Source organism: Schistocerca piceifrons, chromosome 3 (assembly GCF_021461385.2).
Source record: "Schistocerca piceifrons isolate TAMUIC-IGC-003096 chromosome 3, iqSchPice1.1, whole genome shotgun sequence".
Classification (NCBI taxonomy): domain Eukaryota; kingdom Metazoa; phylum Arthropoda; class Insecta; order Orthoptera; family Acrididae; genus Schistocerca; species Schistocerca piceifrons.
In genome coordinates, this window is record NC_060140.1 from 388,450,498 (window position 1) to 388,477,692 (window position 27,195).

Sequence of the window (27,195 nt, forward strand, 5' to 3'; positions counted from 1 at the left end):
GACTATGCTGCTCTTCTGGAGGGATGGAGGCATGGACATATAAATCCATACACATTGGTTTGCAGTATACACTGTGGGCAAGCAAGTTGTCAAGGATGTTGAGAAAAGAAAGTTTGCCTTTTTTTTTTTAATTTCCATGGTAAAATGGATGTTTTCATGGATGGAATTCAGATGGTTCTAAGAAATTCTGTAGTTTTTTGGGTCCATGTGAACAGATGACAAAAATGTCAGTGACATACCAAAAGAAACACACAGGTGTTAGTTTGGTGGTTACCAGTGCTCCGTCCTCGAAGTACTACAAGAACAAATTTGCTGCAATTGACAAGAGGGTGCTATCCACGACTACACCAGCAGTCCATTCATAGTAATGTCCATTAAAAATAAAATAGGTCAGTGTCAGATCATTTCTACAAAGCTGTGTGAGCTTAAGGCTGAACTTCTTGTTAATTAGTTTTATGGAATCTGGCAAGGGGACTTGAGTGAAAAGTGAGGCGACATCAGAGCTGTGTGATGTCAGACTCCTGCAGTCTTAGGTAACCACCTGAGTTTCATATGTGATGTGTACTCTTGCCAGCATGGTGGTCCAACAGATAACCCAGATACTCTTTGCCAGGGGATATATTGGTGCTCCAATTTTGCCCACTTGTGGTCAAATGCCTCTTTTAGGGTCTTTGACAGGCCATACAGGTTATGTGGTACAGCCGTTCATTGGCGAAGTGCTTTGGCGATGATGTTACTGAGTGCCCCATTGTTTAACAGAGAGGAGGTGCTTTGCTGCACTTTCTTGGGTGGATCTGCTGTTTTCCAGTGTGCTGGCTAGTCCAGTATTTCTAACATTTTCTTCTCATAGTCCTTACTTTGAAGGAGAAGTGTGGCATTGCCCTTAGCAACTTGCAGCAGCAGCAGATCAAACTAAGAAAGTGCAGAAAACCACCTGCATTCTGTTAAAGAACAGGGCATTCAATGATGACTTCACCAAATCACTTCACCAGTGCACTGCTGTAAACTGTACGACCTGCCAAAGACCCACAAAGAAGGCATTCAATCATTAGCGAAAAACATTAGGGCATCAATATATCCCCTGGTGAAGCATCTGGCATATTTGTAGGGCCCCATGTTGGCAAGTGTACACATCACACTTGAAACTTGAGTGATTTCATTGGTCAGCTGAAGGAGCTAAGGTTGTGAGAGTCCAACATTATGGTTAGCTTTGATGTTGGCTAACTTTTCACTCATTCTACAAAACTACTCAATGAGAAGTTCAACCCTGAACTGATACAGCTTTATAGGTATGTTCTGACACTGACTTATTTTATTTTCAGTGGACAATGTGATGAGCAGCCAGATGGTGTAGCCATGGGTAGCCCCCTCTTGCCAGGTGTATCAAATTTGTCCAGAGAGTACTTCAAGGACAGAGCACTGGAAACTGCCAAATTAAAACCTGTTAGTTTCTTTCGGTATGTCAACAGCACTCACCATATGGACCCAAAAAACAACAGAAATTCTTAGAATTTCCGAGTTCCATCCCTGAAAACAAGCATTTTCCCATGGACATAGAAGAAGATAAACTTCCTTTTCTCAATGCTCTAGTTCAGCGTAGGGCTGATGGTTTGCATGCCCATAGTGCATACCACAAGCCAATGCATACAGATTCATGTCTCTGTGTTTCCAGTTGCCACCATTCCTCACAGAAGAACAGTGTGCTCAACACTCAAGTACATTTTGAATGAACAATGTCTGATGGCAGAGCTACAATAGCTGCCATCCATCCTCCACAAGAATTGATACAGCAACCGACAGATTCAGATGTCCTGTGATAAAGAGCCCCAATAATGACACAGAGGCTGAAAACATGGAAGAAGACAATAGGAAGAGCACTTTCATACCATTTTCTGGCAATGTATTGTCAAAAATTGGCAGACTACTTTGAAAATGCCAAATGTCAGTTTTCTACCCAACAGCCAAAATACAAGCTTTATTAGGGACAGTGAAAGATAACACGGGTGTCAAAAAAAGTGGGGGTGTACCAAGTTCCATGTGAATGTAATAAAACATGTATTGGACAAATGATCCACACAATCGAAGATCAGTGTACAGAACATGAGCGGCACACCCATTTACTTCAGCACATCAAATCTGCAATAGCAGATCACTGCATTTAAAATGGACACAAAATCAATTACCAGCAAACGAAAGCCTTGGCTACCACGAATAAACATTGGGACTCCCATTTTCAAAGAAGCAATTGAAATCCATGTGACTCATAATTTAACCAACAATGACATGGGCTTCAAATTGAGCAAGGCATGGGAGACAGGACTAAGCTCCATTGAGCAAGGCATGGGAGACAGGACTAAGCTCCATCAAAGCAGAACGTGACTGGATGTGTGATGCAACGGGGTCAGTAGGCAGAAGCCAACTGAGATTCTCCGTCCCACTACCGCAGCTGCATGCCACCTGCTTTCCTCACCAACAATGGGCAGCAAATGGGGCTGGTGAGACCCAGGCTCTGGATCAGCAGGCATAAAGACTGCCAGCATGCAGAAGACACATCAAGCCACCAACACCATCTAATGACAACACCACTTGCCAAAATATTGGGACCTTCGACGACTGCATACGGCTGTACACCACCCAAGAACTGTGGAAGCAGCATGAATGCCAGGAAAGCTCAGATCACATACCACTACCTATATTGTGTGTCAGGTCATTCATATACAATATGGAGAGCAAAGGTCCCAATATATTTCCCTGAGTCACAGCTGAAGATACTTCTACTTCTGTCGATGACTTTCCATCCAGGATAATATTCCTCACTCCGGCTGCAAACATTTGAAACACCCTGTGATCATACTCCTGTTACTACCTGTTGCTGTGGTACTGAGTAAAATACTGTTCAGAAGTTAGTAAATACTACATCTACTTGATTGCCTTGATACATGGTTTTCGTAATGTCATTTTAAAAAGAGAGTATGGTTTCACGTGAACAATTTTTCAGAATCCTGCCGCGCGGTCTGAGGTGCTTTGCTACGGTTCGTGCGACTCCCCCTGTCGGAGGTTCGAGTCCTCCCTTGGGCATGGATGTGTGTGTTGTCCTAATTTAGTTTAAGTTACATTAAGTAGTGTGCATGCCTAGCGACCAATGATCTCAGCAGTTTGGTCCCTTAGGAACTTACCATGAATTTCCAGTTTCAGAATCCATGTGGTTTCGTTGGAAGTGGTCATTCTAAACTAGATACTTCGTTATAGTTGAAGTCACAATGTGTTGTAAGATTTTACAACAAACAGATGTCAGGGAGACTGGACAGTCACCTTGTTGATTATTTCTGCTACCATTCTTGTAGATGGATGTGACCTCTGCTTTTTTCCAACCAATCGGCACAGTTTTTGGTTAAATGGATCTAACAAAATCTAAATACAGGGTAATTCTTATTAATGTTTAAAAACTTCAAAGGCAACATTGACAGTACTGAGAGAAGTAATTTAAAGTAAGACACATGGGGTCGCAAATGTTGGGGAATATCCCGAAAGTGGATCACAAACGTTGAACATGTGACATGGCACCAGATGATGTATGTCACCATGCGTGCATCAATTGAGTCAACCGGTCTGTTGCAGCTGATCATCCCATCCCAAGTCAAGTACTCATGTCAGTTAGGATCATATGTATGACTTTAGTGGATGGAGCTCAGGGTTCGAGTCTTGTGTCTGGCAGGCAGTATTTTTTCATTGCATTAGACAACTGTGTGTTCAGAGTAAAGTAAGATTAATTATTTTATTTGCCGGTCTCGCTTTCTCCACTGGTTTACTGCAAAGTACAGTACAACAAAAGCCTACCATAATTTGTCACAAGTAAATGAGTATAAGCTTCCGAACTGCATCATTACCAGTTCATGACCTACATTTTCTTTGCTAAATAGTGTCTGTAAACAAAAAAAGGGACAAAAGGAAAGAAACACAAAATAAGAACATCATTTACTTGGTTACAGTGAGGACAATAGTTTTGTAACTTTTACATTTATAACAGATCACATTTATAAAACATGTTCAAAATTTGCACAGTTTGTTCGAATAGAAGTATCATCCTTTCACGCCCATGTTCAATGTCTCATCCCTTCTTGGGATATTGCCCAGCATTTTAGACCCCATATGTCTTACATTTAATTATTGTCTCAGCATCATCTATGTTGCTTCGAGGGATTTTAAATGTTAATAAGAATAACTCTGTATATATTCTGGGAGTCACCATATGGTGCATGTAACAGGGTGTCTTATAGCACTTCTAGTATTTCCCTTTCCTGTTCCATTAGCAGGAGTGAGGGAAAAATAAGTCAATACACCTTCATACGAACCCTGATTTCTCTTGTCTGTGTGGTTCTTACGCAAGATGGATGGTGGTGGTACTAGGACTGTTGTGCAGTCTGTAACAAATTTTGGTTCTCTCAACTATCTGAATATTTATTCATGAAAAAAGTTCACAGAGCACCTCTGTATTACTTGCATTTTGATTGAATCTCCCGGTGACAAATCTAGCAGCAAGCTGCGAGTTGCTTCAGCATCTTCTGGTCTTGTATGTATCCCTACACACCAACAGTATTCAATAATGGGTACCACAAGTGTTCTGAACATATTCCTCTTTATAGATCTATCTTTCCTAGAATTCTCCAAACAACTGAAGTCAACCATTCACTTTCCGTACAAGCAATCTTCCATTTTATGTTGCTTAGCAGCATTATATCTAGATACTTGATATGTTGACTGCCAGGAGGCCACCGACAGTCTGGCACCATGTGCCCAACATATCTTTGGATGGCACCTGAGGTATGTACCAGTTAACCTTGGTCACAGTTCTGGTTTCTTTCTGTTCTGCTTGCAGTGCATGTATTGCACTCCATTGCCATCAGCAAATACAATCATTGTCATCTTCACTGCTGTCACTATTAGTTATGTACACAAATGCATCATCTTTGTCACTTTTTTTTTTCGTTTCCAATATTGTGCTCTTCCACTGGCAGAGGGTCCATTGAAGCTAAAATCTTGTGGTTGTATTCTGTGATAAAGCAAATCCTCTGTCCATACCAGAAAATACTTTATAACAGATGTAGAGCAAGATACTGAACTCTGTTTCCTGGACACCATCATCAACTCAATCAAGAAATACAAACTAATGACTTTATACTATACTAAGCAGAGAGGAGCATGTGGCTGCCACTAGACAAATGGCATCAGTCGTGTGGCTCTGCTGTGTACACTGGCAGTCTCGTGGCAGTCAATATGTTAACAGATATGACTATCACCATTGTGACAAAGAGCACACAACTAACATAGTATTAAAACATTATGGAATTGTTTCTCTCCACCTGTCACCAGTAACTTATATTCTTCCACATTTGGAGGAAGCTGCCACTCATCACGCCAACGAGGATTCCTAACTCACCCCGTGTCTGCTTAGTCACTCAATGATCATACTTTACTGTACACTACATTGTTATCACCAAACAATCGCAGATTGTTGCTCACCCTATATGTCAGATTTTTGACCTATATATAGAGAACAAGAGCCTTCCTGTTGCACTTTCCAGGGGCACTCTTGACAATATCCTTGTCTCTGAAGGACATTCACCATCCAGAACAGTGAACTGGCTTGTATGACATAAAAAGTCCAGCCATGGTCTTATCTGGAAACCTTTCCGTATGCTCGGACCTTTATTACCAGCCTGCAGTGGGACAACATTGTCAAAGGTTTTCTGGAAATCTAAGAATATGGAATCTGCCTATTGGCACTTCATACATGGTTCGCAATATATTGCACAAGGAAAGGGCGAGGAGGATTTTGCAAGAGTGGTGTTGTGAATCAGTTTTGATTTGTGAATGTAAGCTTTTGTCTAAGTAATTTATTATATTCGAACTTATAATAGGCTCAAGAATTCTACAGCAAACTGACATCTCAGATACTGGTCTGCAATTTGGTGGCTCCGTTCTGTTACCCTTCTCTCATCACTTTCACTTTTGTCCAATCACTTGGTACTTTGCACTTGGCAAGATATTTGCGATAAATGCAAGGAGGGGTCAACAGTGAAACCAAACTAGGTTTCCATCTGGACCTAGCATTTTTTCCCCCAATTCTTTCAGCTGTTTTTCAACACCAAGGACGCCTATTACTGTCCTCCATTGCAGCAGTCAAACAATGGTATGTATATGATCAGCTTGTGTGAGTGATTTTTTAAATGCAGAATTTAAAACTTTGGTTTTCCTTTCATAGTAATGTATTGGCACACTGGATTGCTCGATAAGTGAGTGAATAGGACCCTTTGTCGCAGTGATTTGATGTAGGATCAGAATTTTCTATGTTTATTAGCAACATCTTTTGTAAACGTATTGTACCCTATGCCCATTCATCTCTTTATAGACCGTGGAATTTTAACTTTTGCCTGTTGACATTTCTGCATTCTTTTTTGAATAGTGAGTGAAAGAACCTCTAGTTTCTCAGCATTTTCCAAATTTTGTTAATTAAACCATGATGGGTCTTTTCCTACCTTAATTCACTTAGTCAACATGTACGTATCCAGAGTGTGATTTAGAATCAGTTTAAACTTTGCCCTTATTTGATCTATGTCCATTCACATTGGAACGACATTTGTGTATTTGACTAAGTAGGATGCTAGCAACTGCTTATTTACTCTTTCCAAAATAAACACTGTTACAGCATTCTTGATGGCTGTATTAACTTTAGCAACCAATGTGTGAATGACAGCACAGTCACTAATCCCTCACTCTTATCAACAAAGTCAGGCCTGTTTGTAGCTGCAAGGTCTAAAATATTTTCATTGTGCGAGAGCTGTGGAACTAGTTACTCAACACGGTTTTCAGAGAAAGCATTCAGAACAACTACTTAGCAAGACTGACTCTACCACATGCACCATCTACTGACATCTCAGTATATACTCCATAGGTTAAAAGTCACTTCCAACTAATATTGCATCATCAGGGTAATCCCACACCACTGAGCATAGACTTCCTTTGAATTTTCCATAACTGCTACAGCACCATTGAGTGGCCAGTATTATCCTCTAATTAACTTTTGGTTCACCTATGCTGGTTACTATCATCCAGATAACTTAGCCGTCACACCCAATTCTGGCCTTAGTAGACATCTTCTCAATTGCAGTCCTACGATGTCTAACCTGTCTTTTCAATACACACTCCATGTGTCATTAAATGTTTTGGAGCTTTCTACTTCAGGATTAATCCAACTCTCAGTTCTGAGTGTTATTTTAAAGTGACAACTTTTCATGAGAAACTAAAAATCTTGAACTTTGGCAATGTACTATTACAATTCTTACATTCAAAGTGTCTCTAGTATGTGTGCAACCTGAATTTCACCCTGCCGACTGGCAAGCACCCAGAGAACCTAAAACAATGCCTAGACTAAAAAAATACATATGAATGCCCAAAGTATTCTCCTTCTGGAAGTGTGCCCCGACCGGGACTCGAACCTGGGATCTCCTGCTTACATGGCAGACACTCTATCCATCTGAGCCACTGGGGACACAGATGTACAGTGCGACTGCAGGGACTTATCCCTTGCATGCTTCCAGTGAGACCCACATTACCAACTGTCCACCACACACATTTTCAGCTGTCCCCATCGAGGTATATCAACAACACCTGTTGGTAGCTGAGGGTTTCAATTAATTATCATTTATTCTAGAGAAGCTGCATGTTCATCAATGGTATCCATTCTTTCGAGAACAGTTACTATCTTCATACATATAATTAAAGGCTACCCAGCCATTGACCTTTGTCTGTGCGAATGCGCACAGGTTGCTCGAACTCTTAGTCACCTTAGAGTGCGCGAGTAATGAGTGGATGGGCAAATACCTATTAGGTACATTATGTATGTAGATTGTGGACAGTTTGGAATTTGGGTCTTGCGGGAAGTGTGCAAGGAATAAGTCCCTGCAGTTGCGCTATTCATCTGTGTCTCGGTGGTTCAGATGGATAGAGTGTCTGCCAAGTAAGCAGGAGATCCCGGGTTCAAGTCCCAGTCGGGGCACACATTTTCAGCTGTCCCCATCGAGGTATATCAACAACTGTGAGCAGCTGAGTTTCAATTAATTATCATTTATCACATAACATGTTTAAAACTGAAGCCATCTCAGCTGCAAATTCTGTATATAATTTGATACGGATTTCATTGAGTGCCGACCCTAGTCAAATTTTAGCCATTTATCAACTGCACTGTTGGAACATTTGAAAACTGAGCTCACTAATTCTACTTTTCCTTGGCTATGCTCAATTTCAGTTCCTGTATCATCTTTCAGTGTCTGGATACTAACAGACTTATGACAAGAATTTGTCTTGTGCAAAGTCTTTCAACAAAAGACTCCAAGTTTAAATGCAGCCAAAACCTCTCAGACAAACAGAAGCTAAACTATCTCAAAGTTACCGTAAGGAGGGCTATGTGTGAAGCATTCATTGAATTCGAAAGTAAAATTCTATGTACCGACTTGACAGAAAATCCTAGGAAGTTCTGGTCTTACGTTAAATCAGTAAGTGGCTCGAAACAGCACATCCAGACACTACGGGATGATGATGGCATTGAAACAGAGGATGACACGCGTAAAGCTGAAATACTAAACACCTTTTTCCAAAGCTGTTTCACAGAGGAAGACCGCACTGCAGTTCCTTCTCTAAATCCTCGCACAAACGAAAAAATGGCTGACATCGAAATAAGTGTCCAAGGAATAGAAAAGCAACAGGAATCACTCAATAGAGGAAAGTCCACTGGACCTGACGGGATACCAATTCGATTCTACACAGAGTACGCGAAAGAACTTGCCCCCCTTCTAACAGCCGTGTACCGCAAGTCTCTAGAGGAACGAAGGGTTCCAAATGATTGGAAAAGAGCACAGATAGTCCCAGTCTTCAAGAAGGGTCGTCGAGCAGATGCGCAAAACTATAGACCTATATCTCTGACGTCGATCTCTTGTAGAATTTTAGAACATGTTTTTTGCTCGCGTATCATGTCATTTCTGGAAACCCAGAATCTACTATGTAGGAATCAACATGGATTCCGGAAACAGCGATCGTGTGAGACCCAACTCGCCTTATTTGTTCATGAGACCCAGAAAATATTAGATACAGGCTCCCAGGTAGATGCTATTTTTCTTGACTTCCGGAAGGCGTTCGATACAGTTCCGCACTGTCGCCTGATAAACAAAGTAAGAGCCTACGGAATATCAGACCAGCTGTGTGGCTGGATTGAAGAGTTTTTAGCAAACAGAACACAGCATGTTATCAATGGAGAGACGTCTACAGACAAAGTAACCTCTGGCGTGCCACAGGGGAGTGTTATGGGACCATTGCTTTTCACAATATATATAAATGACCTAGTAGATAGTGTCGGAAGTTCCATGCGGCTTTTCGCGGATGATGCTGTAGTATACAGAGAAGTTGCAGCATTAGAAAATTGTAGCGAAATGCAGGAAGATCTGCAGCGGATAGGCACTTGGTGCAGGGAGTGGCAACTGACCCTTCACATAGACAAATGTAATGTATTGCAAATACATAGAAAGAAGGATCCTTTATTGTATGATTATATGATAGCGGAACAAACACTGGTAGCAGTTACTTCTGTGAAATATCTGGGAGTATGTGTGCGGAACGATTTGAAGTGGAATGATCATATAAAATTAATTGTTGGTAAGGCGGGTACCAGGTTGAGATTCATTGGGAGAGTGCTTAGAAAATGTAGTCCATCAACAAAGGAGGTGGCTTACAAAACACTCGTTCGACCTATACTTGAGTATTGCTCATCAGTGTGGGATCCGTACCAGATCGGTCTGACGGAGGAGATAGAGAAGATCCAAAGAAGAGCGGCGCGTTTCGTCACAGGGTTATTTGGTAACCGTGATAGTGTTACGGAGATGTTTAATAAACTCAAGTGGCAGACTCTGCAAGAGAGGCGCTCTGCATTGCGGTGTAGCTTGCTCGCCAGGTTTCGAGAGGGTGCGTTTCTGGATGAGGTATCGAATATATTGCTTCCCTCTACTTATACCTCCCGAGGAGATCACGAATGTAAAATTAGAGAGATTAGAGCGCGCACGGAGGCTTTCAGACAGTCGTTCTTCCCGCAAACCATACGCGACTGGAACAGGAAAGGGAGGTAATGACAGTGGCACGTAAAGTGCCCTCCGCCACACACCGTTGGGTGGCTTGCGGAGTATCAATGTAGATAATTTGCTACAGTAGTCACTGAATGCTTCAAACAGCATCTCTATCTATAGTGCAATGTATTGTTTTGCACCTATTATGTAGTAGTTGCAGTTTCTCTATTGATTAATTTTGAGCCATTGTTCCTCTTCATGCTCCCTGCCAGCACTGAATGTTTGAAGTTCCTACCTGAGGAATGATACTAATGCTTTATCTAGGTTACTGAACATATAAACCTTTTTACTTGTTTTATTTATTGCTCCTATGAATCTAGGACTGTACAGTGCAGAGAAGTTATGGGACCATTCATGAATTACAATACACATTCCTTGATCTTTTTTCCAGGTATCATTAACGAAAGATTAAATTATATAATTTTTCTTACTCTACACATCTTAAAAAAAGTTTTAATTGGTGAGGCCGTTTAGTTTTCCTAGATATTCCCTTACTGTACAGAAGCAGTGTTCAACCAAGTAATCCTTCAGTTGATTTGAACTTTTAAGTCTTATTTTTGTGGATTTGGGTAATGCATTGTACAATTTGATGCCAGGGTGGAGTATACCTTTCTGTAATAGGGCTGTGTTTGTCTGTTGTACATGTACATCATTTGTCTTGTGTGGTAGCTATGTACAGATTCATTACGGGTGATGCTTGGACTGCTGGTGTTTATTTTTTCTTTTACAATAATTACATTTTCAAGTATATAAATACATGGAACTGGTATTTTATTTTCCCTAAATAGTGGCATGCATGATGATCTTCGCTCTAAACTTTCTAACAATCTCTTTCTGTAATCTAAATGATTTCTGACTAGCTCCACAATTTCCCCCAAAACACTACAACATATTTCAATATTGAATGCACATAAGCAAAATATACGGTCCTGAGATTATCATGTAATATACAGTTTCTTATTACTCTCATTACAAAACTTTTGCTCGTTTTTTTTTTTGTTCTTTCATGGTTCTGGTTTCAGTGTGGCATAAATCTGCTTCATGAGTGGGTTTCCCAAGGAGTTTTCAGAGATAGCCTTTAGTATTTTTCACAAGGTGTCTTGGCAGGCCAAGTGACTAAACCATATTAGTATAAGTATCCCAAATGATAACATGATTGGGGAACATATGTATCGAGTTTATAGTTTTAATCTAGCCTACAGCTTCAATTTATACCTCTGTGGATGAGAGTTCCTTGTCTACTATGACAAATATGCCATCTATTTCCCATTTGCCTCCAAGATGGATCAATGTGAGGAAAAGGGGAAAGAACCACTCCCATGTCGCACAGACACATGTAACAACCTAAATAGTTTCTCAGCACTTTTTCTAGTAAAAATTACACATACCACCATTGCCACAGCAGCACTACTTTTGAAATACACCTAAATTTGCCACAAAAATCTTTCTGCTGTCAATTGATTTTACACAGCTTTTTGTAGCTTCAACAACTTTTTATTACTGCTGAACCTCCATTGTGACTGCTTTGACAGTTAACTTTATGGTAGGGAAAGGATTTCTTTGGGTTTTAACACTAATGCTTTGAGAGCCACAGCCATCATTATCAGAATATGGGAAGTCATGTAACTAAGAAAAATTCTTGTGTGTAAAAAACCACACACACACACACACACACACAGTGCATGCCAGAACCATTTAGGGAGAACATAGAGTTAACACTGTAACAAGTCCAAGCTGTTGCAGCCTAGTTAATCACAGGGCCTTGAGTCTCTGTTCACACTTTCCACCCCAACCAGAATTGCCTTAACAAAAAAAGTAAATGAGTATCTAAGATATTACAAGTTACAATACGTATCAAGTACAAAATTTTGAACACCCTATCTGGAAAATTTGGAGCCATTCTTTTGTTTCAAGTTTTAACCTACAGACACTAATATTTTTAATAACAAGCAAGTTCTGCTTCACACATGGTGACATGCCAGTCAGTGCACATGGCAATTCCATCTCAACATAACTTGTTTGCTTATTGAGCTATTCTCATGGAACTTGTTCCTTCAGCAAACCGGAATGGAGTAGCCTGCCTGTTCCCCAGACAAACTCAAACATATATGGATCATTGAAATGAGCCACTATTGGAGATCACAACAATCACATACAGTTTACAGCTTATGCAGAATCACCACTGAAATTTGGGCTGATTTACACCATTCTGGCTTGATCACACTGAAGGTATATTCAAAACTACATCCAAGCAAAGCAAGGGGATGTTCCATTGTGTATAGACATTGCTCAGGAATGCTGTGAAAAAATCCATTGGATTTTGCCATACAAATATTTGTTTTGAGATTTGGTTATCTCTATGCAATGCAATTTATATTAATTACAAAATAAAGGGGTGATAAACTTTTGTGAATCCAAGTAGCAATAACATACACTAATGATCCACTCTACAAAAGAACCCAAAATCATATTAGCCTGTCAAATGTGAGAACTGTGATGAAGCTTTGATTTTTTTAGTAGCAATTATCAGTTTTAGCATGTACAGCAGAACAATCCTAGCAAACCACTGTACATATACATATTGTAGGGGCAGGGAGAGGAGCAAGCAAGCCTGTCTGCACAAGAAAACAAATCACATACCTACACTGCCAACAAAAAATACATCCATACTACATTTAATGGAGCATCAAAGTAAGACTGGCCAGCACGGCCAACAAATACCCTGTTCTAATTAAAACTTAGATGCACTTAATGGCACACACAGTGGGATTGAAAGTATGTTTTGTCTGACATTCTTCCAAGATGCACAATAAATTACATTATAATTTTTGATGCAGCAGTTTGAACTTAGTAAATATTAACAATGAACAAGCCTCCTGCAACTGAAACAGTGCATTTAACCTGTAGTCCTCACATTTCACAAATTATCTACACTTGCATTATCAGTATGAAAAGGCAAATTATTTTCTTGCAGATATAGTAAGTATGCCACCCAGTTAGTCGTGCAGTCTAACGTACTGTTTTCCAGGTGGGAAGGTGTGGTGGTCCCCGGCACGAATCTGCCTGGCAGATTAGTGTCTAGGTCCGGTGTGCCTGCCAGCCTGTGGATGGTTTAAGGCAGTTTTCCATCTGCCTCTGTGAATGCGGGCTGGTTCTCCTTATTATGCCTCAGTTACAATATGTTGGTGATTGCTGTGCAAACACTTTCTAGAAACATACACCACAATTACTCTACCATGCAAACATTGGCGTTACACTCGCCTGGTGAGAGACGTTCCCGGGAGGGAGGTGCACTGGGGGCCAAACCGCACAATAACCCTGGGTTCCGGCTACGGTGGGCATGAAGCGTCTCAGTCGTTTCTAGGTCCCCAATTCCATACAAGTATCCGAGAAACATTTTCTGGTAAACAAACTCTGCTCATTGGCTTCCACAAATTACTGCAACCAGTCATGTTTTATTTTATTATTAAATTTTTATTTTCCATTACTTGTTTCAAATTGCTTAGTGATTCATCAGATGGTATATATTCATTGTGTTTCCAAAATTGTTGGGGGTCATGTAGCTGTGGCAGAAAGTATAACCTAAAGAAGCAGCACAGAATGCGGCCACAAAATCTAACAATAAAACTAAAGGCAAAGGATGCAGTAATTGGTGGAGACCATTATTCATCACCAATAGCAGTGTTACACACCCATAATGGATAAATTTATTCATATTTGTAAAAAGGTTTCTCAAACATGGGAAAAATACAACAAATATTTCAACTTTTTTATTTTAGGCATAAAAATGTATTTTACAAATCAGCCACAGATTACTGAGGTGCTCCCCGTCCTCTTCCAAAACTGCCGCGCTGAAAATCAAAATTTGAGGATTAGAGTGAATGACTGACTATCACAAAATTATTAGTGACAGCAATGAACTTAATATAATTTTACTATTATATATTTTTCACAACATTCACACAAGCTGTTTGCAGTAAAGTGGGAATCATCAATGACCACAACACCGACCAAACAGCAAAGTTTGTGCAAGTCTGATTTTAAAATATTCTTTACACCAACTAAGTTAAGCATTATATAAGAATTGCGAAAGAAAGTTATTTCAAAACAAGTTGCAACACACTGACAACTGCACACTTTCCAAAATCCTGTTAAAAACTACGTGAAGTACTTCAAGGGGCTAAAACTAAGTAATCCTGCATTTTGTACACTATAATACTTAGAGTAACAACAACAGCATTTTTATCTTTATCTAAGAATGTGCCAAATTTCACAACTGACAAATGAGGCAGGGATTTTTGATGAGGCTTTACCTTCTTACAACTGTTTGGACTTGTGAAATGAAAATTTGTAAACAAAATCTACCCCACAAACCACACTCCAGCCAAAGCTGAACACACCATCAGTACAAAAGCTATAGAAAGATGGAAGCACTTCCTTAATTGTTAGATTAAGATTGTTTGAAACTTCATAACTGCTGTTGCTAAAATGCCCTAGGCCAATATTACCCTATCAAATTTCCTTCCTAAAAGTTTCTTTGACAAAATTTGATAGTGTAATAAGGCACTTTGTCAAAGTTAGGCCTCAGTCAAATTTTCTTTGATCAAATCTAACACCTTACCTTACATTTGATCAAAAGTGACCATCTGTTTACTGCACAGAGAAACTTAACTGCTTGGAGCACTAACACTGATGCAGGTGTCTGACATCTATTGTTTCCCAACACTGCTAAGTTTTAATGATGCTTTGCATCTACAATGAAACTGATAGTATGTACAAGGAAGTTTAAGCACTGTAACTTGCAGCATTCTACATACAAAATAGAAAGTGGGAGCTATAAAAATTGCTGAAGGCCATTAGCTGTGAATTATGGCCAGGATAATGAAAATCCACAACTGTTGTGGAAATAAGAATATTTCTTATTAGCTATAGTACATACTAAACAGTTATTTGCCTTCAGATATTACTCCTTCAGCACTTTATAAAAAGCTTCACACATTTGTGGTCTATCTTCATTAATGTGCAGTGTGGCATTTGAATGTTATATGGTGAACTAGAATAGCTTTCTCTTGTAAGAAATCACATATGTTACAAGAAGTGTCTCTTGCAGGAGTAGCACTTCTGAGGGGAGTCCTGCTTCGTAATACGAAAAGCCACTTTCTTGAGCACATACTGCAATGTACTATCATCCAGTGGCAATTTTCATACGACTTTACATTCTCTGCTTACAGCTCCAGTAATTGATTCTGTTTGATGCTTTAGTAATTGATTCTGTTTGATGCTTTTAGCACCTCACTATAAAATCCACTGCTGTTCGCAGGAATGTTTCCTCTTTCTTTTCTCTGCCCCTCTACCAAATACAATGCAGTTTATGTACATGCGACTGCAGAGCACTGTAATAAGTCTTCGTTAGCCATTCTGAAGGCACTATGACGTCAAATGTCTTTCTTGAAGAATATTTGATGGTGTGGTACCAGCTTTAGTCAATATTTAAACCTCAATTTACAAATGTCAATTCAAAATTTTTCTTGCATGCTGCCAATGTGTAAAAACTTGCAGAATTGAAACAAATTAACTTTACACAGTTTGTCCTGCTGAGATTAGAGAAAGCAAGTGTACACTTAAAAGTTTGCAACTCTGATTACAATTAATGAACAAAAAATTAATAAGACTTGTTATTCTGAAAACAGAAATTTTAAATATTCATAATTTACAAAATTATGTCAAATGAATATTCTTACTCACAAAATGTAACATATACTTACGAATTCAAGTTCTCCTGTCCCTGCACCAACATCAGCTTTCTTGTCTGGGCCTGCAGCAGCAGCACCTGGGGCCCGCCTGTACGCAGCACGGTCTTCAGCTGGCCTGGCAGCTTCAGAGCGAGGAGCACTCGGCCTCGGTCGAGCAGTTTCCTGCCGTGCTTGGCGTTTCAGAGTTGATGGAACAATCTGGAAATTTGAGAAAATTGGAGACTTGCTGTAAACAATTCTGTAACTAAAAATAATGTGACCAATGTTTTTATGGTAAGATTTACTGCCCCTCATAGACAGTGTTGAATCTTCCATAACCAAACTAAAAGTCATCACTTGACATCAGTAGTATCAATACTTTTACTGCACTGCATGGGCACATTAACAATGATACAGCCAAAACTTTTACCATTCAACTTACCTACTCATAAGAAGTGTGTATAAAGTTCCTGATCTGTTGGGCTATATGATAACCCAGTCTCAAAAATTCTGATTTATTGTTCTTGACACTTTCAGGCAGCACCAATTATTTAAACTATACAAAGACAAGAAAAGCTTACAAATACATAACTATAGGAGGAACAACTCAATACTCCAAAGAGAAACCATTAAGAAAATCGGACTGGTTGGGCAAGGGTCTCAGGTAACTGACTAAGCTGAGCAAGACCCGCCTGTTGTGAGATAGCAGCAGCAAAGCAGGGTGGATGTGGATGCTCTAAGCCCAAGACAATGGATTAAAGTTGCACTTCTATATGCTACCCTTAATGTGCTATACTTACCTCAGCTGGGAGATGAAGATAACTTCTTAAGTATGTTATGCCTTCATTTGTAAGGTACCAATAAAAATGTCTCCAAGCAAACTGCTCTGTTACATATCCTCTTGACTTCAATGACTGCAAAAGATGAAACAAAATTAATAAGATCTATTAATTGTCCTGTACTTTTTTTTAAACACTATCTAGCCACTTTATTTTCAAAGGGATGGGGCAGCAGTCACAAGATTATGCATATCTTCCTCATGACATACTTCTTAAGGGAAAACCATAATTTTCCATTCTACCAACCACATCAAAACTTAAAATTACATGAAGATATCAATAAACGTTTTATCTTACCTAAATGAATATTTCCCCAAAGAACCTTGGTTGTATTAACACTAAAAAGTAATCTACCAATTACTTTTGCACAAAAAACACTAAATAAAATATAATCAACTGTCTAATAATTGCTAGTGCACATCTGCAACCAAATCAATACACACTAGTTTTTCCCACAGCTTTTTTATTTGTCCCAATTGAGCACTTCGTAGCCAGAGGTTATAACATAAGAGCAATACTACAACAATAGCATCAAACAGCATTTTGTCTTAAGTAACTATGTCAAAACACAAAGAAAGAGCTACTAAAGAAACAAAACTACTGTGCAGTTTGTGGGTGTGTACTCAAATGCCTGTTACCAATTACATAAAGTGAAATTACAAACACAGATACAACTGATATCTGATGTGTATAAGGCTTCCTATGTCCATGATCTTAGCAATTATCAATTCTAAATTAGTAATCTTTGTTTCTGAAATATGAGGTCATGTTCTGTATGTTTCCTTTCGTTGGGCATGTGACAAGCCAGTTGTGACAAAATATTGGCTAAATGTAGTTATGTCTCTTACTCCATGGAAATAATGCTGGCAAAATGGGAAGAAGCTGGAAGATGAAGGGAAACATTTAAACATAGGCACTGAGAGGGAGGCGGACAATATTGCCATAAGAAAAGTAGTTCATCATTGGCAGAAAAGTAAGAGCAACCGAAAAGGGCTTCAAAAAGGAAACTGTGAGCATGATTAAGGAAAACTTAAATAGCAGCAAAATGACAAAACATGCATAAAATTTCTCCTAAAGCACTGGGAAATGCAATCTGCAGAGCTAAAAAAACAATATGAAAGCTACCCATTAAACATATATTTAAAAAATCTGTAGTCAATGAAACTATGTCCATGATATTAGCAATTATCAATTCTGAGTGAAATGCATAGCTAAATATTTCTATTTCAGTTACGTCAAATTACATTATGAGCTTAACAAAACTAATTTTGTGCAAAAATATCCATTTCTGTGAGGCTAGGGAATAACTAATATGTTCTAATGACTATACCACCATAGGGTCTAAAGATTTTGCTTCTGTAGGGATCCACAGCCGCAAAGTGTTAAATACATTGTTTCTTGAAGGCTGTGTTGTGCTTTATCAAAATCATGCTGTTCAAGCACATTTACTGTGTCGTGTATTACATTTCGTTTATATTATATCCTGGTTTTATGTAAGTGACAAAAAGAATGCAATGAGCACAAAGCATAATACAAACCAAAGCAAATGTGCTTGATAATGACTGCCGGAACTTGCTAACAGTACGATTTTAAGTACAATACAGCCTACAATAAACAATTATTCTTTTATTAAATGCAGTGTTTTATCCTGAATCAACACCTGACAGGAGCAACGAACTGATTTGAGTTGTTGGGTTTTCTAGGTACAATGCGTGTTAAGTAATTGAGCCTCTTAATGCTTCTCCAGAAAATGTAATCTGATTAATCAAAATCACATGTTTATTCATATAAATTAACTGCCTAGAAGCGTTAACATTACACCTTTTCTAAACTTGTGGCATTTACTTATAGTCTACCTTTTGATAACAAGGAGAAATAAAATGAATGGTTCACATTTATCATCTTAACACACACTTTGCATTATATCTACAACAATCTCCACCTCATGCGCAGAGCTTTTAGGTAGCAGTGGTATGGGTGCTACCACAATTCCCTTAGTCTTGGGGACCTCCTTTTTGGATTTCTCTCACTGCTCATTGGGTTTCCCTGGCTGGGAGGACTTCACTGATTCAGTCTCCGGGACTGAGGATGGGCGTGAAGCACTACGACCAGCTGCTTTTGGGCTCTTCAGCCACTGGTAGGTGTCATCTTTCCCACTAGCACAAACCTGGGAAGGGAATGACACAAGGGACCCCTTCCTAGCAAGAGGTGCTGAAGAAAACTTACACTTCCCTGGCTCAGAAGTGGGGACTGATATCCCTTTGGGGGGGGGGGGGGGGGGGGGGGGGTTGCTCTCTAAGTAGGTTGTGCAGGAGCAACTGGGAGGGAACTGCCTCCCCACCATCAAGGGGGCAGGTGTAGTCCTCTGGTTCTGAGAGGTGACAGGAATGCGAGGAACTGATGGGGCGATAACTGTTCTTGTAGCAGCCGAGTAAGAGGTGGCCATAGCCATAGAATGTAGGCGTTCAAATTTCCTCTTAGCCTCAGTGTAGGTCAGTCGGTCCAGGGTCTTATATTCCATGATTTTCCTCCTTCAGTAAAATCATGCAGTTTGGCGAGCAAGGCGAATGATGCTCTCCACAGTTTACACAGATGGGAGACACGGCACATTGAGCATTGGGATGTGATGGACGTCCACAATCTCTACATTTGACGCTGGAAGCACAGCAGAAAGACATAAGGCTGCACTTCCGGCACTTAAGACACTGCATTGGGGGAGGGATATATGGCTTGACATCACAGCGGTAGACCATCACCTTGACCTTCTTGGGCAATGTGTCATCTCGAAGGCCAAGATGAATGTACCGGTGGAGACATCATTATCCCTCGGACCCCAATAGACGCACCAGACAAAATGAACACCTAGCTGCTCTAAATTGGCACGCAGCTTGTTGTCAGACTGCGAAAGAAGGTCCCTGTGGAATATAATACCCTTGACCATATTTAAGCTCTTATGGGGCATGATGGTAACAGAAACATCCCCAAATTGTCACAAGCGAGTAATGCCCGTGACTGGGCAGAGGATGCTGTTTTTATTTAAGACTGACCTGGAGTGCATTTTGGATAAGCCCTCCACCTCCCCAAACTTGTTCTCCAAATGCTCGACAAAAAACTTAGGCTTCATGGACATGAAAGATTCCCCATCAACTCTCGCATATAGAAGGTAACAGTGCTAATAAGCTTCACTGCCATCCTTAGCCTGGTGTTCCTCTCATTGTGTGGGCAGGGAGGTAACGATTTGGGGTCATATATCTTAGTATTGAAGTTAGACTGCCCACTTAGAGACGGCTGGTGGCAGACCACCAACATGAAATTATGTGCTACGCTTCATGGCATGTCATTTGCCCTGATGCCACACATTCTGACCAGGGGGCCTCCCCATGGGTGCCACCCAGCCTCAGCAAGGGCCACATGGCAGGATGGCCATTGCCAGGAGTTGCGATGTTCCAGGGAGATGGGTACTCCATGGCACACTTGGGGAGTTAATGGTGCAGGCATCAGCAGAGCTATCACTGTGTTTTCAGGGGGCTACAACCAACAGGGTACATGGTGGCCCCACCACAATGAACTGGCTACCGTGCCAATATGAGGTGCTAAGAAGTCCATGGTCATCATCGGCGCAGAAAGCAACTCTGCATAGGGCATGGTGGAAAATGCACCCAGGAAGGTGTCCTCATCCACGATATGGAAAATGAGTGGGCCTGCAAGTAGGCGTGTAATGATTTTTCAGTCTGGAGACATTAGCAAAAATTTGAATACCTCTGCACTGGGTTAAATTACAACATTGCAATTGACATGTTTGTTTTTAGGAAAGTGTGCTGTACAACATTGCCTATTACACAAAATACCCTAAAATAAAAAATAACCAGTCAAAATGACCTCCAAAGTTTGGTATCTAAATTTTCAAAAATCCACTTTTTAGGCCCAAAAGTAACAAACGGGGAGTGATTTATAGTATTTTTTCCTATAGTTACACACTACTAGCCTCATATTGAGCAACAACAACAAATGTTTCATTAATTTTTATGAATTTTTGAAATTAGAAAATTTTCATTTTTTCTAAAGTAATTCAAGTGAGACTCAACATAAAAATTAATTTTTGCACAGTTAGTACACCTATATGATAGCAACATACAGTGAAAATTTCAACATTGATATCTGACTAAACGAAGATATGAATTTTTGAAAATGAGGAAATAATTCTCATTCCTGTACACCTGATCTTATGGCTGTTGCCTATTTAAATGGTTTATTGTTTCACTGTAATAAAATTTAATTGTGACATATTTAGTTAACACTATCACCCAATACTCATTTAGTTTATTTCAAATAATGCAATGTTAAACAATAGGAGCTTTTGTTTTTGTTCTATGGCAATAAAAATGCCCGTTTACATTTAGGTTTATTGTCAGTAAGGAAGTTAAAATTTTAAGTTTGCTCCCTGACTCATGGTCAAGAGAAAAGTTCATGAATTCAACATTTCTCATCATTTGCTTAAACTAACCCAAAAATTAGAGAAAGGAAAGGCATTCTTCCAGTTTTGGGAAAGAAGAAAGGAGTAGGTATAAGTGGAGAATATGCCCAGGGTGCAAAAATAGCAAAAGAGTTGTTACAAATTGAGTTAAAGTAACAAAGCAGAAACGACTAGTGCTGTCAAATTTAAATGAACTTAGGTAGCTTTCAAAAACTCCTATATTGAATGGCGTGTAATGGAAGGTCAAAATTTTGTGACCTGGATGCTCAGAGACACACTTTGTATATGTTTGTTTATATTATCAATATGTCAAACTGACCACAACTTCATGAAACTGAATGCACATTGACTGCAGAAAATTTTACATCTGTGGTTCAGGACGCAATACTGTGGTTCAGGATGCAATACAAGGGTACCACTTTGTCAATGACATGGTAACAGTGCATCCATTTATTCTCTACTTTAAAAATGAGAAAGATGAAGTTTGCAGTTCTTCAATTTGCGTTCTACACGAATTCTTGGAGCACAACACTTTCACTGTACACATGTTTCAAAAGTACGTAATAAATTACATAAAAGAAAATTTTCCCAAGGTTGAGAAGCTGATATACTTTTCAGATGGAAGTGGTAGTCCGTTAACGAACAAAAAGAATTTTCCAAATCTGTGCAACCACGAAGTAGACTGGGTTGGAGGCTGAATGGCACGTTTTTGCATCCTGTCATGCTAAAAATGCATATGGTGGAGGAAATGGTACAACAAAACGCGAAGTAAAGCCAGCCTAGGAAGACCAACCACAGACCAAATTCTCACAGTACAGGACTTATGTCTTTTGCAAGACTAATATTAAAGGCATTAACTATTTTCTGATCAAGAAAGAAGCGGTTCTGCATATGAAAACAACACTTCAAACCAGATTTGAAAACTGTATAGCAATACAAGGAACTTCCACAAATTCCTTGGCATTGCAGAAAACTTAGTTCGATGCTATGTAACACCAGAAACCGAAATTTAAGAGGATCATTGTGTCAGCAAAATTACATCTGTCTATCGTTGAATCACAGTGGCATGGATGTATGATGGGCACCGGTGGCTTGCAGAGGTTGAAAAAATAAGTTTGGAAAACGATGTTTTTGTGCATTTTTATAACCCTGCTGGCCCAAGAACATCATTCAAGATATCTACTAGTGACAAAGTTTGGATACCAATGAAAAATGTTTTAAGCAAACTTTCAGTGCTTTAACTTACCACAGCAACTGAGAGGTTTTATTCCATATTACAAAAGCTGTAAAGAAATAAGTGTTCTTAACATTCATCGCCAGCTTTAGGAACTGTCTCATCTCTAAGGATGTTGTGGTGGTGGTGGTGTGTTGGGGCTTATGGGCGCTCAACATCGAGGTCATCAGCGCCCTGACACACATTAAAAGAAACGAATGTGGACTGACCTAAGAAAACTAAAGCACACACTCAAACAAAGCAGGAAAAGAAGGAAAATGCTACATAAGGAAGTAAAACCTAAGGAAAGGGGAAACATAGCAACAAGAATATCACAGGAAATTGTTCTTGGCTGGCCACTTACATAAAATATGGGCGAGCTTGTCACACAGTGAGCAAATTAAAATCCTCTCCCTAAAATCTTTGTAAAAACATTTGACAGGGCACAGAACTTTAAAACTTTAGTCACATTCGTCCGAAGGATGTTAATTGAAATTATTTTAAGTACATCAGAATAATATAAATTAACTTCAGTGATGTTTCCTACCTTACTTCAATAATAATTGATTACATCCCACCAATATCACACATGAATAGGCAACAGACATAGGATCAGTTGTTGAGTAATGTGAATTCTCATTTTCAAAAATTAATATCTTTGTTCACAGTCAGCTATCAATGTTGAAATTTTTACAGTATGTTGCTGTCATATAGGTGCACAAACTGCATAAATCACATTTTTAAATTGAGTCCCACTTTAGATAAATTTACAAAAATGAAAATTTTCAAATTTCAAAAATTTATAAAAATTAAGGAAACATTTGTAAGTGTTCTTGCTCTATATGAGGCTAGTAGTGTAGGATATCTAACAATGGCAAAAAATAGACTCATAAATCACTCCTTGTTTGATATTTTTGGACTAAAAAGTGGATTTTCGAAAATTTGGATACCAAACTTTGGAAGTCATTCTGACTTTTTTTTTTTCAATTTAAGGTATTTTGTGTAATACACAATGTTGTATAGGACACTTTTCTAAAAACAATCATGTAAATTGCATGTTGTAACTTAACCCAGTGCAGAGATACTGATATTTTTGCTTAAGTCTCTAAACTGAAACATCGGGTCGACAAAAGTGTCCGATCCCACACGTCTGCTTTGACCCGTGACGTGAGGGTGTTGTGTGTGACGTCATGACGGCGCTGAATGAGTGTGGCGTGCTTGTAGATGTCGTGTTGTGGTTTGTTGTGCTCTCTGGTGGTATGTTCAGGGTTTTCGTTTGTGTGGTGTAATGGGATCAGTTTCCTTTTGCTCATTATCCAGAATTGTTAGAATGTCGGCTGTGTTTGTAGTGGTATTCGTTTCAGCAAGTTAACAATTTTGTGTGAAGGTTAATTTAGTGTTGTTCGCTGTACGTCCTGTGGTAATTTTAGTAAAATTAATCGGTTGTTGTTTTTGTTCAGGAATGTATATGACGGATAAAATTAACAGTGCGCAGGTCAAGGGAAGTGTTCGATCCCAATGTGTGGCTGTGTATGTTGGTATTGATATCAGGAGATGTTTTTGAGCTATATGGGTCACGGGAATTGTCAGATTCCTGATAATATTGTGTTTAGTGGTATTTGGGGAGTTTTGTAATGTGTTTTTTCATCGTTTTGTGTGGTTTTGTATAGGGGTGGGTGTCTAAATTTGTTTTTTATTTAGTTTGCCCCCACCCAAAAACACCCCATTTCCCGCACTTGTCCCCTTAGTGTCATTAGGCTTTTTGTGAAAAGTGTTTATTTTTGTTTTTCGATGTATTTTCGTCCTCATAATGTGTACATAACGACTTTATATGCGCCATATTGGAATCGTGGTTTATGGTCGTTTCCGCCAGATTTGTGACGACGTGGGTCAAAGCAGATGGGCAGGATCGGATACTTCCATATCTCCGAATCATCGTGCACTTACAAACTAAAATGGCCGCCATTCAGTAAAGGTGAAAGGTAATTTTTTTTAACTGTTTTGAACATCTCAATTACAGGGTGATAAACTTAAAATACTTAAAAATGGTCAAGCAACCAACATAATTTTTATTGGACCATTTCATTTGGATGTAACCATAACAAAACTTATAAAAGAGTGACAGACCATAATACTAAGTGTATTTTTCAATTTAAATGTTTAGAACAAATCTACTATACAGCAGTAAAAAATATCTTCCTCAATTCATATAACCTAATGCTCCCCAAAAAATTCTTAACCAGTTATGGTAAGCAGTTTGTTTACTCTAGCGTAACTTCTGAACAGTGGTGTTTTAAATATTCCTTGAACCTGCTTGGCAAATCACCTGTATGGGGACAGGTTGAGATGAGCACATCTCTGCAGCAAATCACCACAATTCATTGTGTGCGAGAACATTTTGTAACTGAATCAAGAGATTTAAGTCGCATTGTCATATCAACAGTAGCTGCAAAAACTAATGTATTAAAAAAATGTTCTCAGGTCCCACCATAATTACAACCTCAGAACTGACATTGAGAGGAAACATTGTGATACTGAAAATAATATATTAACTGCTACTTGTATATAGAAATAACACTGCTTTTGGTCTCATTGTTTAGATGACTGTCATCCCTGATACTGGGTCAAGTTTACAACTGGTCACCCATGTGACTACAAAGACAATTTCATGCACGTAGCATGGGATTTCTAACTGAAATTCCTTTAGACTTTTCTACAAGGTTTAAGTCAGAACAGCCAATCATTACAAATAAGCGACAAAAGCCATACTGAGTGATGAGAGGCTACCTCAATTTCTACCATGTACTTTCACCTGTTTTATTAAAAAATAAGAACAAATATCTGGACATATAAACATTTTAAATGTCTGAAATCATACAAACAAGCTACCTACCAAAATGTTGGCTGGCCTAAATGCTACAAATTACGTGTTATATGATGGGGTGCCAGTAATGCTAACTGATCTAGGAAAACTGCCTTTGTAGTTCTAGTTGTTTGTCAACAGAGGGAGCCTGAAGGCAGTACAATGGGCTTGACATGTATGCAGTGCGAGTGGATGAAAGGGTTTACATTCCATAGTGCACCCGTGATTCCCTCAATCCAAAAATATTCTCTGGAAATGAAGTTCATAGCTGGAGGCATTACTGGAACAGCTCGTTGACTTGGCACACATCGTCTATCCCAGAAATAATTCAGAGTGAAGGAGAGAACGACAGCAAGTCCCACAATGTTCCCTGGCTCTGCATCAATAGACTGCATTTTCACTTATTTCACCTGTATCACCAAGTAGGCATATGAAACTATGTTCACTTACCTACAATTTTGTCATAATATTCATTTTCTAGCAATTATGCGTTTTGAGACAAACTACGTGATTCGGGGAATCTAAGTACTGTAAGCAAGTAGGTACCAATAAAATACGGATCTGTGATGTTTGCATTCTCTTGATTATGTTATCAGCACTTACGAACACTTAACCCAAACACGTAAAACTCAATTTGGCACCTTTAACACAGCTAGTTTAGTGTTGGGGTTTTATATAGCACGAGTAGTACGTTACATCAATCACGTTTCCCCGTACAAACTGCATAAACTATTATCTAATGAGAAACTATAACTTACGACACAGCTGAAAGAATTCTGACATACTCTGGCTTACGTGTAAATGGCATTAGGTCTTATGCGCAATACTTGGTGACAATTTAGTGCCCCCTGCTTTACTGTCACATTAACGTAACACTGACTATAACACAACGTCGACGAAGTGTGTTTTCATTTGACCCAACCAGCGAAAACAAAATTGGTTCCAGAACAGTTAATGCTATGTGCCATCCATTATAAAACTAAGTGCTATACGTGATAGTAACCAAATTTACAGTACCTGCATGGCTTTTATCACCTGAAGGTTAGGTATGGTTTGTAGTTCGAGAGCAGGATGTTTCGGCGCATGAAAATCTTTCTTGGCGACCATAACACCTTCTTTAAAAAGGTATTCGTAAATAGCAACTCTATTCTTCTTTGGCATCAACATCCTAGAAAGAATTAAGTCCAGTTACACAGATTCTTAACCTTCACAGATTTTCATACACACCACATATAAAAATTTGGATTTACTGGAAACGGAACACTCAAAGAATAAAGTACGGGAACAATATGCAACTCTTTAAACAGAACACTATTACCTCGATGAATTTGGATATCTGCCTCAATCGTCGAATTCAACAAGCACTACACACCACCAAACCGGAAAAAGAAAGTGAGACCTATCACAACAGCAAAGATATGACACTTAGAGCAAAGGCTGGTTTGACCAAAGATGACGATTGTCGAAATCCTCTTCTACACCACAGAGTCTAAAGGCCCGTCCACACGCAACGATGTGTCTGCGCACATCACATCTGCGCAGACAGATCGTTGCGTGTGGACAGAAGATTTGCACCAACCTGATGTGTGTGCAAACCTGGAAGTTGGAGTTGGAGGTTTGAGCGAAACCTCTCAAATCTGTGGGTTCAAACCACACCTGCGCAGACAAGTTGGAGCTTGTGGACAGGAGATCGCCGAAAATCTGGCGCGAAACAGCTGTTTGCTCAGTCTAGTGTTTGTATTTGAGCGCACAGGGCATTAAAATGGCTGATACTCGTCAGTGTTCTCGAGAGTTTGTTAGTGAATTCGTTGAAATATATAGAAACCACTCATGTTTGTGGAAGATTAAAAGTAAAGAATATAGTGACCGAGACAAAAAGACAGCACCATACAATGCTCTAATTGA

The 27,195-nt window shown here is 39.3% G+C and overlaps 1 protein-coding gene across 1 annotated transcript; it reads right to left on the reverse strand.

The window, feature by feature from the left end:
* Positions 1 to 13,924: 13,924 nt before the first annotated feature.
* On the reverse strand, positions 13,925 to 26,743 carry LOC124790036 (40S ribosomal protein S10). Its single transcript, XM_047257592.1, has 5 exons — positions 26,609 to 26,743; positions 26,308 to 26,458; positions 16,702 to 16,815; positions 15,935 to 16,120; positions 13,925 to 14,020 (listed from the first exon to the last, which is right to left on the reverse strand). The coding sequence occupies exons 2-5, from the start codon at positions 26,455 to 26,457 to the stop codon at positions 13,982 to 13,984; spliced, it is 489 nt and encodes a 162-aa protein (XP_047113548.1). The 5' UTR covers position 26,458; positions 26,609 to 26,743; the 3' UTR covers positions 13,925 to 13,981.
* Positions 26,744 to 27,195: the final 452 nt, after the last annotated feature.